Below are 12,611 nucleotides of genomic sequence, written 5' to 3'. Positions count from 1 at the left end.
CTTATCTCTTCAAAAACATAAAAAAAAAAATCCCATTGCCTCTAAGAAATCATAGCCGTTTGATATCTTCCCAAATATTTGCCTTTGTAAACATATATGTGTGTGTTGGGGTTTAAAAAAATAAAGACAAAAAGAACCTCACTCTGTATGTGTAGTTCTCTCGCATATAAGCAGAGTCTGTACCATATACTAGATATAAACAGGTATACCTTTGGACCTAGTCTTATGGAGACTTTTCCATACTGATGCGTTATCCTTTTTACTAACCACAGAGTATTCCATTGGCAGGCATCTCAGTCCTCTACTGGTTTAATCTTCTACTGGGTTAAATGATTATTTCCTTTTGTTTGCTGTTTACAGATCATGTTGCAACGTTTACTCTCCTGTCCAATGTGAATATTACTGGTACTTAAGCTGTACTATTTTGTTGTAAGGGTCAAATGGACATTGCAGAAACAGCACCCAGCCTGGAGTAAGTCTCGACTGTGTTAGTAATTGTTACTCAGAAGAGTTTGATTTGTCATAAGTATCTACTATGAATATTCTTCTTAATGTTGTCTATTCCTGCACCCGATGCTTTGATTCATAAAAGATTCCTAGGTTGAGTGTTCTGGACCTGTGGCTCAATGCCAAGCAGAGTTTCTCTGTAGTAGCCACCCCCCCCATCTCCCCCAGTTTCCCTCCATTTCCCGGCTTCCTATTCTTTGCCTCCTATTCCTTTTAACCAGTGATTCTGATTCGCCCAATAAACAAAACCAAACTCAGTGCCACTTTCCTTTTCCAAAGTGCATCTTTTTTATTTCGCTGGGCTGAACACAGCACTGAACGGAAACTTTCAGTACACAATTGTCAGTCTGGTCGCGTTGGCACCACCTGTGCCTGGAACAAGCTGGCGACAGTCACTCAACTGACACCAGGGCACAAGTGAAGGAGGAGGGGAAGGGCAGTGCAAAGGTGTCTTGGGACCTCTTGGAGCACACAGGCCCAGACAACAGCAGGATATTGAAAATAAATAACCTCAATTAAATACTATAAATAAGATGCAATTTAAGTTAGGAATGAGTCCCAGAGAGTGGCTGTTTGGCAACAGCCAGCGCACAGGAGAGGTAGCTGTGGAGGTGACAGGGGCATTTCCAGGGTGCAGGTCCCTGCTGCCCAGTTGGGCCACAGAGGTCCCTGGGTTTCTCAGAGCTCCCAGGCCACTCAGGCACTCAGCTCCAGGTCAGAGATGTATTCCTGGACCCAGGCGTCCTCGGGGTTGGCACAGACCTCCCGGCCTTTTTTGGTTTGGAAGCTGTGGAGAAGGACAGAAGGATCACACACTGAGGAATCCAGCAGGGGGTCCTGGGCCCACCGTGGCCCCTCCAGCCCACTCTCAGTCCTGGGCAGCCCAGGGCCTGCCCTCTCCCTCAGGGACCCTCTGTCTGTCTCAGTCCAGGCCACCCTCCCTGACTCAGGAGGATGCTGCACGCTGCCTCCTTCTTCCCCTTGCTCCCTCCAGGCTGGCCTAGCCCTCCCTGACTCTGCAAGCAGAGACCTGGGTCCTGCATACTTGATAGGCCCCGGAGGGCTGGGCTTTCCCGGATGGTGTGCCTGGCTGGTCTGTGCCTTTGGGTGCTCCCCACCCCCACCCCCATCTCCCCAGAGGCAGGCTGGAAGGCTGGCACTTACATGACACCGGGCTTGGAGCACTGGCTGCTGGTCTCAAAATAGTCGGCTATGAATTTTCGAGGAAGCTGCCGGGAGGTGTAGGAGAAGCAGCAGGCCGTTGGGGTGTCGGCGCCAACTGTGGAGGAAGGGACGGAATGAGCCTGAGTCATGGTTCAGGAGAAATGGGGAGGTCTGAGAACTCTGGGGCTGAGGAAGCCTCGGAGGCAGACAGACAGCCTGTCTTGGGGCGCGGGCTGGGAGACAGGTCACTGGAAGGCATTGGGCATTTTTGCCCAAAAATATCCCTGTCTCTGTCCTGGTTTCTGTCTGAATCCTTCTTTCTTTTTGGCTCTTCCCCGTGGCTCTCTCTCTGCACTCCAGACATCCAAGTGCCCTCTTTTTATCCCATTTCCCTTCAGGAAATTTTGTCTGGTTCAAGAAATCACACCCCAGCAGAAGAAAAATCTTGGACATCTCTCATGAGACAACCAGGGGACGACAGAACTCCTGGGGGGGGGGCACCTAGGGTGAGCGAGTCACGTCTGACGCCTCTGGGAGGTAACCAGACTTGGATTCTGCCTTTTGCAAATTCATTTGTTTAGGTCTCTCTTTTGCCATCTGTACAATGGGGCTGTAACTCCCCTGGCTCTAGGTCCAAGAATCCCTTTGGAAAGATAAAAAGCAAGATCTTGACGAGAAAGGCCAAGCTGTTTCCTAACCCTTTGAGAAGTTCGCTATTGTCTTGAGGGCTCTTAGGTCCACAAGAAAAGATCGATGTGGTCTAACACTGGCCAGAGAGTGGGGACCCCACAGCTACCAGACAGACTTACGTGGTGCAGAGAAGACCTGGCTGCAGAGGGCCATGGCGCAGAGGAGGATGGCGAGGGCAGCCACGGGCACCTTCATGATGCTGAGCGGACGGAGAGTGGGCTTGGGGATATCAGCAGAGCCGCGGCGGGGCTGGGTGCTCGCTGCTGCCCGTGTCCTTCTGCACTGGGTGGCCATCTCCCGCCCTTTTTATAGGCACCCCTGGCGGATGGGGAAATGGAATCTGGGGGTGAGGAGGGAAATTTTTAAGCATAGCGGTGCTTTCACGCTGAGTGTTGCACAACTCAGGGTCCCCTGCAACCACAGGGGTTCAGGATATCCAAGAATAGCTGCTCTAAGTCTCAACCCACAACACATGACTTATTCTGGTTTCATGTGAGGCAATGGTTTCCCCCCCTCCACCCCACCGAGCGGGAGGACAGGGCTCTGTATCCATTGGGGCTATTCTTAGCTGGCGCCTTCCCCTAATGAATTCTCCAGCCTGACCCTCCCATCGAGCTGAACTGATGGTGCTTCCTCAGCTGCTCTAATCACAGAGCAGATGTGAAGATGCCCTGAAGGCTGGCAAAAGCCTCCCTTGGGTGCAAGGAACTGAATTAAGGAAACTCCACGAAAGGGCCCGGAAGCATGAGGTCATTTCTCTGTCATTTGTCCTTTCATCAAACAGTCATTGAGTGACCAGGGCACTGGTTAAACAAGAGTTGAAAATCATAAAGAGACATTCAATGTGGGTGTTAATATGTCAAGAGTCTAAAAATATTTATACCCATCAACCTAGAAAACACACTTCTAGGAAAGTGTTCTAAAGAAACAAGCCCAAATATGGAGGCATCTTCTGATCTGAAGATGCTGAGCCAGCATCATTTGTAACTCCAAATAAGGAAAACTGCATTTTCCTCTGTCAAGGAATAATAAGTAAATTATGGTATATCCACTGGAATGTTTATTATTAAGCTCTTAAACTAACGGAAGTAGCATAAATAAAATCACAATATCAGTTGTCAAAAAGTAAGATGAAAATTCTACAAGATGAAGAATTATCCAGACGCATATGTGCACGTGTAATTGTATATGTGTGTCCATGTATACATACATATACTATAAATGTTATAACCATATGTATGTACATATGTGTATATACATATATATGGATATAAGCCTAGGCATGGAAAAAATGTAAAGCTTTGGAAATAAATGCCCAAAGCATCAATAGTACTTATATTTGTGTGACAGATGAATGAGTGACTAGTTTTTTTTCCTTTTTTTCTGGAGCTTTCTTATTGTTTTGGAGTAAGAACGTATTACCTTCTTGGAGTTCCCATTGTGGCACAGCGGAAATGAATCCGACTAGGAACCATGAGGTTGTGGGTTCAATCCCTGGCCTCACTCAGTGGGTTAAGGATCTGGCATTGCCGTGAGCTATGGTGTAGGTCATAGATGTGGCTTAGATCCGGTGTTGCTGTGACTGTGGTGTAGGCTGGCAGCTGTAGCTCCAATTGGACCCCTAGCCAGGGAACCTCCATGTGCCACGGGTGCAGCCCTAAAAAGCAAAAAAAAAAAAAAAAAAAAAAGGATGTATTATTTTCCCGGTCAGCCCACAAATTGATGAACACATGCTGTATGTATGTATTTATTTACTTATTTATTTATCTATCTATTTATCTTTCTTAGGGCCACACTTGCGGCATATGGAGATTCTCAGGCTAGGGGTCAAATTGGAGCTGTAGCTGCCGGCCTACACCACAGCCACAGCAACGCTAGATCTGAGCCGTGTCTGCAAGCTACACCACAGCTCACGGCAACACCAGATCCTTAAACCACTGAGTGAGGCCAGGGATCGAACCAGGGTCCTTATGGATGCTAGTCAGAATCGTTTCTGCTGAGCCACAATGGGAACTCACACATTCTGTTTTAAAACCTTTACAACACCACCAGTTGGGAGGTAGGTTGTCTTTAATTGTTTAACTTGAGAATTTTTTGATAAATGTATTTAATTCTCTTTCCAGTGGCCTTTGCTAAAATGAAGTCTTGATTTCCATGTCTCTGAACTATTCCGAGGAATCTTTAAGATATTTACATAAGTAATGCCAAATCCAGAGCGGTTTTCCTTTCCTGTTCTTTTCAACTCAAAATTTCAATTTCAAAAAGAGTCTCCTTGCTTAGCCAGATTTGTATATTGTTTCTTTTCTATCCTTTATTATTTTATTATTACAGAACTAATAGGCATAGATCATATTTTGTGATGAAATAGATTTAGTTCTTTCTAATGATCTTTGTCCTCTAGATGCCCCCAGGCTAGTAGAAGTTGGTGGAGTATAAAAACAGGTAAGCACAGCGCTTAGCAGAAAGTGCTAAGATTCCTGGGAGAAAAATAAATGAAAGCTTAGAATATGAGAAGGGAGCAATGACCTCCTTTGGGAGGAGAGGGGGAAGAAGCCTTCACCAGAGGGATGGAATTTTGATTTGGTCTTGAAAGCTACACAGGCTTTGAACATGTGTGGCTGGCGTGGCAGTGGAGGTCCAGCTGACCCAGAGTCACAGATGAGAAACTGCCCGCCCAGAGGGAGGGGTGTGTTGTTCAGAGCAGCTACACAGCAAACAGGGAGCAAAGACGAATGAGGAAGCTAAATTAGGGCCGAACCAGGAGGGTCTGAATGCCCTCCCTCAAAGGGATCTTGAGCAACCGCAGAAATAAGACAGAAGCCAAGTGAGACCACACCTTGGGGTTTACTTCTCTTGAAACACAAGACTCTGTTTCCATCCCATCCAGGGTTGCTAATGCTGGTCCTGAGGGAGGTGAAGCAAAGCCAAGGTGGAGGGCCAGGGCCATGGCAGGCTTTCCTGGGGCTTTATCACCCAGCTGTCAATTGCTACTGTCAGTTCCAAAATAAGGAGTCTATCACGTGCTTCTTCACTGGAAACTCTAGATCACAGACAATGCCTCCTCCCCCACACACCCTCTGCCCCAGCTCTCCCTCAAGTCCCCAAACTGCATGCCCTCATTTACTTCTTGGGGGAACCCCCCCCTTCCTACTTGTGATTCAGTTTCTGAGAGCGGGCATTTCTGATTGAGGAAGGCAAGAAGGAAATGGAAACTGCTGAATCAGCCTCGTTTCTAATAATGGACTTCTACTATTAAAGCACTCAACCGCATTGCATTATCATTAGCTGTCTACGTAATTATCTCTTCAAAAATTTAGACCATGCCCCTGCTGATTTTATTTATTATTTAAAAACTCTTTTGAAGTATAGTTGATTTACATCTTTGTATTTGTTTCTGGTGTACAGCAAAGGGATTCAGTTAAATATACTCTTTTTCATTAGGGTTTATTACTAGATATTGCATGTAGCTCCCTATGTATATATTGCTATGTAGTAGGTCCTTGTTTTTATCTATTTTATACATAGTAATTTGTATCTCTTAATCACAAACACCTAATTTATCCCTCTCCAGGCCCTTTTCCCTTTGGTAACCATAAGTCTATTTTCTTTATCTGTGAGTCTGTTTCTGTTTTGTAAATCAGTTCATTTGTATCATATTTTAGATTTGACATATAAGTGATATCATAGGATGTTTGCCTTTCTCTGACTTTACTTAGTATGCTAATCTCTAGGTCCATTCATGTCACTGCAGATGACATGATTTCATTCTTTTTTATGGCTGAGTAGTATTCCATTGTGTATATATATACCCCATCTTCTTAAACCATTCATCTGTTGATGGACATTTAGGTTGCTTCCTTGTCTTGGCTATTGTAAATAGTGTTGTAATGAACACTGGGGTGTAGTATCTTTTCAAATTAGAGTTTTTGTTTTTTTGGATATATGCCCAGAAGTGGGATTGCTGGATCATATGACAGTTGTATTTTTAGTTATTTAAGGAAACTCCCAGACTGTTTTCCAATTTACATTTCCCCCCACAGTGTAGGAGGGTTTCCTGTTCTCCACACCCTCTCTAGCATTTATTATTTGCAGACTTTTCAATTATGGCCATTCTGACTGGTGTGAGATGATTAATCTCATGTAGTTTTGATTTGCATTTCCTGATGATTAGTGATGTTGAGCATCTTTTCATGTGCCTCTTGCATGCCCTGTGATTTTAAACCAAATTCATACCATGTCCTCTTGGATTTAAACCAAATTCTAGTACATGGTGATTATAACATGATGAATTTTCTAACGCAGTCTTTGTTTCTTATAATTTGCTCTTGTTAATAAAAGTGATATGTTGAATATAAAGTTCTATCTTAGTAATTATATACTTATAAGATTTTTCATATCAATCCTAAAGCCAGGAAATAACGCCTTGTCATATGTGTTTTTACTTGAATCAGAGGTCCTGTGGTGGCACAGTGGGTTAATGATCCGGCTTGTCTCTGTGGAGGCACCAGTTCATTCTTCAGCCCAGAGCAATGGTTAAGGAACCAGTGTTGGCTGCATTTGTGGCGTAGGTTGCAGCCTTGGCTTGGATTCACTCTCTAGCCCGGGAACTTCAATATGCCACCGATGTGGCCAAAAAAGAATTCCCCAGATGTTGATCTCAGCTCTCTTCCTTTAGTGGCTGTGGGCTCCATGGATGGGCTCACGGATAATGACCCCCTTGTTTGGCCCAGAGTTGGCTTCCTTTTTGCAACCACCAAGTCAGGTTGCAGCAGACTTGGCCCCACCCTTCATGTGAGCAGAGACAATACCCTGGGGGCCTCTTTTCAAGACAAGTTCCCAGTAATGAAAACCCTTCTTTCTGCAGCCAAGTCCTTTCCTATCTTGAGTTTTTCTTGTCATTCTCCTCTGGCCATTGTGAGTGTGTATGTGTGTGTGTGTGTGTGCGCACGCGCATGTGTGCACAGATCAGGGCATAGAGTTTGATCTGAATTGGACCCTTCCACCTATACCCCGTCCCTACTTCTGCAACTTAGTAAAAAGCATCCCCCTTACCAAGTTTCTAAGCCAGAAACCTGGGAGTCACGCTTAACTCCTCCCCCACCCCCCATCTCCTACGTCTCTATTCAGCCACCTACTCTGTTGTGTACTTGACATTAAGTGTATCTCCTCAGCGTTTCCACTGCCAGTGTCTTCAGCAAGCCCTCATTGCTTCTTACCATGACAGCTCTAGAGTGTCCTATCAATTGTTTTTTTCCTTCCTTTTGGCCTCTCTTCAATCTGTCTCATCACGAGGCATTTAAAGTGATTTGTTCAAATCAGTCTCTGTCTCTCTCCGTTGAAACCCCTTCACACGTGCTAAGCTGTTTCCAGGGTGAAATGGAAGCTTCCCCTCTGAGACCTGACCCCTGCCTCCCACTTTGGCCTCTTCTGTTGCCACCTTGAAACTTCCTGGAAACAAAGACTCAGCCCCCTGAACTACATGTGTTTCCTTAAAAGTGCACGTCTCTTGTAATGATCGCTGTACAACTATAAATGTAATAAAATTCATTGACAAAAAATTATAATGTGAAAGTAAAATAAATTATGCACAAAGTAAGCACACCAAATATTTCAACCAATTTTAGTCCATAGCATCAGCTTCTACCAGCACCTGAATAAAAGTGTTTTTTAAAGTAAAAAAAAAAAAGTGCAGGTCTTGTCTCTGCTTTTTATGAATGTGGTGTCACCGGGCAGAGCACAGTTTCCCCTTCTCACAGATCACAGGGCAGAGTGAAATTCTTTGAGCATGGGCTGTCCCATGACAGCCGCAGAGATGTGTATTTAGAACAAATAAAGGAAATCATTGTTCCATTCCCTTAAAAAGAAAGCGATCCCTAGATTGCACTGTTTAAAGACATGCAAAATGCAAAACAAAAAGATGTTTTGCATCATAATAACAGAGCTTCAGCTGCTAAGCTTTTAACATAAATGTATAAGTTTATTTCCCTTTTCTGATTTATTAGCCCTCTGGATCCATACCTCCTTGGTGTCATTTCCCAATCTATCATATCTGAGCTGTGTGTTCTTTTGTTGGTTACTTACCTCTCTGTGCTTCAGTTTCCTCATGTGTGAAAGGGAATAATAACAGTACCTATCTCAGAGGGATTGCTATGAATTACCTTAGTATCTATAAAAGGCTCATATGAAGTGGTATGTAAGTGTTGGTGACAGTTATCATTATTACTGAAATATTTCAATCAGTCTGTTCTATGTGTTGTGAAAAGTGCAGGTCTCCTTGTTTGGCAGATCAACCCCACCCGCACACTCTTCCTGGCCCATCATCCTTCAATTCTTGGCTCAATTTGGAATAGAGAAAAGTTAGAACAACTTGCATGAGCTGATCTAAGAAACAGAATGGTTAAATATAAATTTTGGTGAAAAAGTTTGATATATCTAGGCAATGAAACATCACACATGCTAATTTGAAATATTTTTTTGAGGTTTTAATGATATGGAAGAATGTACTGTAACAATAATAAGCTGTATTGGTTTCAGAAAGGATATTAAGTATCACTAGTAAAATGCAAAACCCCTATACAGAATGACAGGTAATTTTTTTTTTCTTATTTCTGTCTGCTTGTGTTTCCCGAATTTTCTACAGTGACCATGTATATTCTCTGTTAAAGCAAACTAATAGAAATTTTTTAAAAAATTAGGTCTCAGAGTTCCTATCATGGCTCAGCTGCAGCTCTGATTCAACTCCTAGCCTGGGAACTTCCACGTGCTGCAGGTGCAGCCCTAACACACACACACACACACACACACACACACACACACACACACACAAAAGAAGAAGAAGAAGACATGGAGCTGCTGGCTGAGGGGTGCAGTGTGGCTGTCACTGATGAATGGCTTCCCAGCTCACTGTCCTACAGACTCCATCCAGAATCCCATGCTTAGGGTACTTATGTACTTACCTTTTCTTTTCTTTTTTTCAGTTGTCAAATAATCCTTTATTTAATTTTTCTTTGCAGTTCTTAACTAGCTGGGCTTTGCATTGCACCACTGTTGATGTCATCTATGATGGCATGAGGTGGCAGCCAGCAACATCACAGCCCACAGACTGGGCAGTCCCCAGGATCTCTTTAATGGCTCCTGAGAGTTCTCAAGCTAAAGATCAGTACCCCATCTGTTGGTCAATATTGACAATCTCATCAAAAGCGATGTTTCCGTTGTGCTTAATGTTTTTCTGCTTCTTTCTCTCTCTTGGCAGTTCTTTGAGAGCTTGGATGGGCAGGGCAGAGGCAGAAGCTACCACCTCAATCTGGGCCTGTCTGTTCTGAATGGTCAGTTTGACTCTAATCCTCAGACCCTTACCGTCACCAGTTGCCTTGGCAACGTCATCACCAACTTTTTTTGGAGACAGACCGAGGGGGCTGATCGTGGGGGCCAGGGCAGATGGGGCACCATCTTCTCCACCAGTGCACCTCAGGTATATGACTTTGATCTTGTTGGGATCAAACTTAGGCTGCATGGTGGAGGCAGCCAGTGTCGGGTGAACCCAGATTTGGGACAGCTGAAGAAAGTTGCACCTTGGCCTCCTCTGAGCCGAAAGCTGAAAGCTGTACTTACTTTTTCAAAGTACAATCCAATTTCTGCTCCCATTCCCCACAAGGGATGTGGCTACCATATTGGCAAGACCAAAGGATATAACTCTTCTTGGATTATTATCTTGGCAGAAGGACCACAGATTTCAGCTCACCTTGGCTTTGCAGTCTCAAGCTTCACTCGCAAAGAATTCTCCAGTTCCAGGCATTCCATCTCTGAGGGGCTAGCACTCTTGGCCCTGACACCCAATGGTCTCCCAACACTTGCATCTCAACAATTTTCTTTCCAGGAGAGCACAGAATGTCAGGATGGACCACCTGTTTCCTGCTCCTCAACAGCTCTGCAGTCTCATCTGAGAGTCTGGTACCTTCAGAGGCTTCCTACCTGCATGACCCCAGAGAGTCACACCTGTAAAGGAGCTTGGTCATCTCTGGACCAGGAGTTGGAAGACCTTGGATCTTGACACGTATCCCATGTGACCTTCACCAAGTCTTTTGACTGCTCTAGGTCTTCCTCCCTAATCTGAGCAATGACAAAACAGATTGGGATCAGATAAGACCTCAGACGTGGTTATGCTGAGGGAAATCAAAAATACCAGAACTGGGAGTTCCCCTTGTGGCTCAACAGAAACGAATCTGACTAGCATCCATGAGGACGCAGGTTTGATCCCTGGCCTTGCTTAGTGGGTTAAGGATCTGGCATTGCCGTGAGCTGTGGTATAGGTTGCAGATGTGGCTTGGATCTGGTGTTGCTGTGGCTGTGGTGTAGGCTGGCAGCTGAAGCTACAATTTGACCCCTAGCCTGGGAACCTACATACGCCACAGGTGCAGCCCTAAACAGCCAAAAAAAAAAAGAAAGAAAAATACTAGCACCCTTGTAAGGTCATATTGTGGCTGAGGTCAGGGGTCCTGCTTTCAGCCTGGGAAAGATGGGAAGGCAAAATGATAAAACAGATGTGAAAGTGCTCAAAATGGAATTTTGAGCAGAGTGGCAGTCCCAGGCGTGGGAGGGAAACCTCTTGTCAGCACACGTGAAGGGAAGTGAAGGGCTTCCCTGCTCAGGAGGGAGGGGATGGCCCACAAGAGGCACATGTTGATCCCTGAAACTGTGGTTGACTCTCACTGTCACTTCTCACATCTCTGAGCTGGAAAGAGCTGAGTCCTAGAATAGCATCCTTTACCACAAAACCACTGGGTCAGTGGGAGGAGGATTACTATCCCATCAAGGCTGGGGAATCACATTCTGGACAGAATGTCGGAATGTCCAGTTCATTGGTCCTTCACTTAGCGAAATGGACTTCATATCCGGAGTCCACGTGACCTATCATGCCCCCTCCCATTAAAACTGGTGGTGTGCGCTGCCTCTGGACACTGATGAAACACGTGTTCATTAAACACCTACTGTGAACGCAGAGATAAGTGTAACACAGTCTCTACATCAAGGAGTTGCTTTCCGGGGGGAGGAGACGACCAAGTAGACAGATATGTCGTAGATGATATGTAGGAGGGTAGCGCAGAGGGAAATACGGAATTCGGCTGGAAGAGAAGTCAGGGAAGCTCCTCTAGAGAAGACGAGCACTTCTGTGGTCTTATAACTGAGAAGCATTTTTTTTTTTATCACTCTCTGTTGACTATTACTTAGAAATAGCTTCAGTATTATAAATAAATAGCTTCAGTATTAGTATAAATCTTGGAGGCCACTGATTTAGCAAAACATTTTGACACAAGCCTTTGTACTCGTAGTGTGGAATTTCACTGGCATGAACACAGCATTGTTGTTGAGACCTTTATGAAGATACCATTTTATCTCCATGAACCAAAGATCCAAGGACGCTTAGGAGGCAAGAATCAACAGTCAAACTCATCATGTGGCTCAATGGAGACCAATCACCCATGCTTATCGATCGTCACTCTTGTGTATCTTCATAATCCCACTGCAGCTTGAAGATCAGCATTCCCCATGCATTTAGACAGAGGTCTCCATGTCAAGGGCTCTTCCTCAGTGCACAGTGGATTTAGCCTTGGCTTGGAGCCATTCATTTATAGCCAAGGGATGACTTTTCTCCAGCCTTTGGGCTCTCTGACGTGTTGTTTCTACCTCTGATGTGACACATATACCTCATTCCATCTCACAAGAAAGTCCTTTCTGTCGCTATCAACACCATCACTAGACTAAGAACTCTTTGAGGGCAGGGATGGCGCTTCATTCAGCTCCATATACCCTGACTAGGGGCAGATGATTACTAAATTGGGTTGAATGGAAATGCCATGGATAACGAAGTCTATGTAGATTCTGGGTATCACACAGCCTCCTTCCCTTAAGGCAAGGTGGCATGAAGATGGAGCTCCGTCCGCCAGAAGAAACCATGAGAGGTACTAGCACACGTGGTATCAAGGATCATAGAGTGTTAGAGCTGGGCATGGGGGTCTTGGGAAGATCAGAACACATGAAGCAATACTTGTGCAAAGAAAAGGGTGAGGACAGAAAGGATGGAGGAAAGCATAGTTTGTGTTTGTGTAGGTGGTGGGGGTAGGGAGGGTGATGAGATGGAATGACACTGTACTCTATTTAATGACCCTGAAATACTCCAAGACGCTGCTCTGACCCCTTCTATCCCACATCTTTACAGTACCCAGGAGGCCTGGCTCCCTCTTCTCATTCTT

General features: G+C 44.9%; 2 protein-coding genes and 1 pseudogene across 2 annotated transcripts in view; 1 reads left to right on the top strand and 2 right to left on the bottom strand.

The window, feature by feature from the left end:
* LOC125113985 (WAP four-disulfide core domain protein 3-like) overlaps nt 1-12,611 on the top strand; it is a 136,695-nt gene that overhangs the window by 62,737 nt on the left and 61,347 nt on the right. The window lies entirely within an intron of this gene.
* Nucleotides 772-2,730, bottom strand: LOC125113986 (C-C motif chemokine 3). The gene is made up of 3 exons (XM_047756943.1): nt 2,481-2,730; nt 1,672-1,786; nt 772-1,294 (listed from the first exon to the last, which is right to left on the bottom strand). Exons 1-3 carry the CDS (start codon nt 2,653-2,655, stop codon nt 1,204-1,206), a joined length of 381 nt encoding a protein of 126 aa, XP_047612899.1. The 5' UTR covers nt 2,656-2,730; the 3' UTR covers nt 772-1,203.
* Nucleotides 9,378-9,889, bottom strand: LOC125113988 (60S ribosomal protein L12-like; annotated as a pseudogene).

The sequence above is a fragment of the Phacochoerus africanus genome, chromosome 14, assembly GCF_016906955.1.
Source record: "Phacochoerus africanus isolate WHEZ1 chromosome 14, ROS_Pafr_v1, whole genome shotgun sequence".
In the NCBI taxonomy this organism is placed as follows: domain Eukaryota; kingdom Metazoa; phylum Chordata; class Mammalia; order Artiodactyla; family Suidae; genus Phacochoerus; species Phacochoerus africanus.
The sequence above is the reverse complement of the archived record's forward strand: the minus strand, read 5'-3'. Positions and strand labels throughout refer to the sequence as shown.

Excerpts from the sequence above, each read along its gene's own strand:
- LOC125113986 (XM_047756943.1), bottom strand. The coding sequence starts at position 2,655 with ATGGCCACCCAGTGCAGAAGGACACGGGCAGCAGCGAGCACCCAGCCC. Across the intron at positions 1,787-2,480 it reads CCAGGTCTTCTCTGCACCAC|TTGGCGCCGACACCCCAACG; the intron begins GTAAGTCTGTCT and ends CTTCCTCCACAG. Across the intron at positions 1,295-1,671 it reads TGCTCCAAGCCCGGTGTCAT|CTTCCAAACCAAAAAAGGCC; the intron begins GTAAGTGCCAGC and ends CCTTCTCCACAG.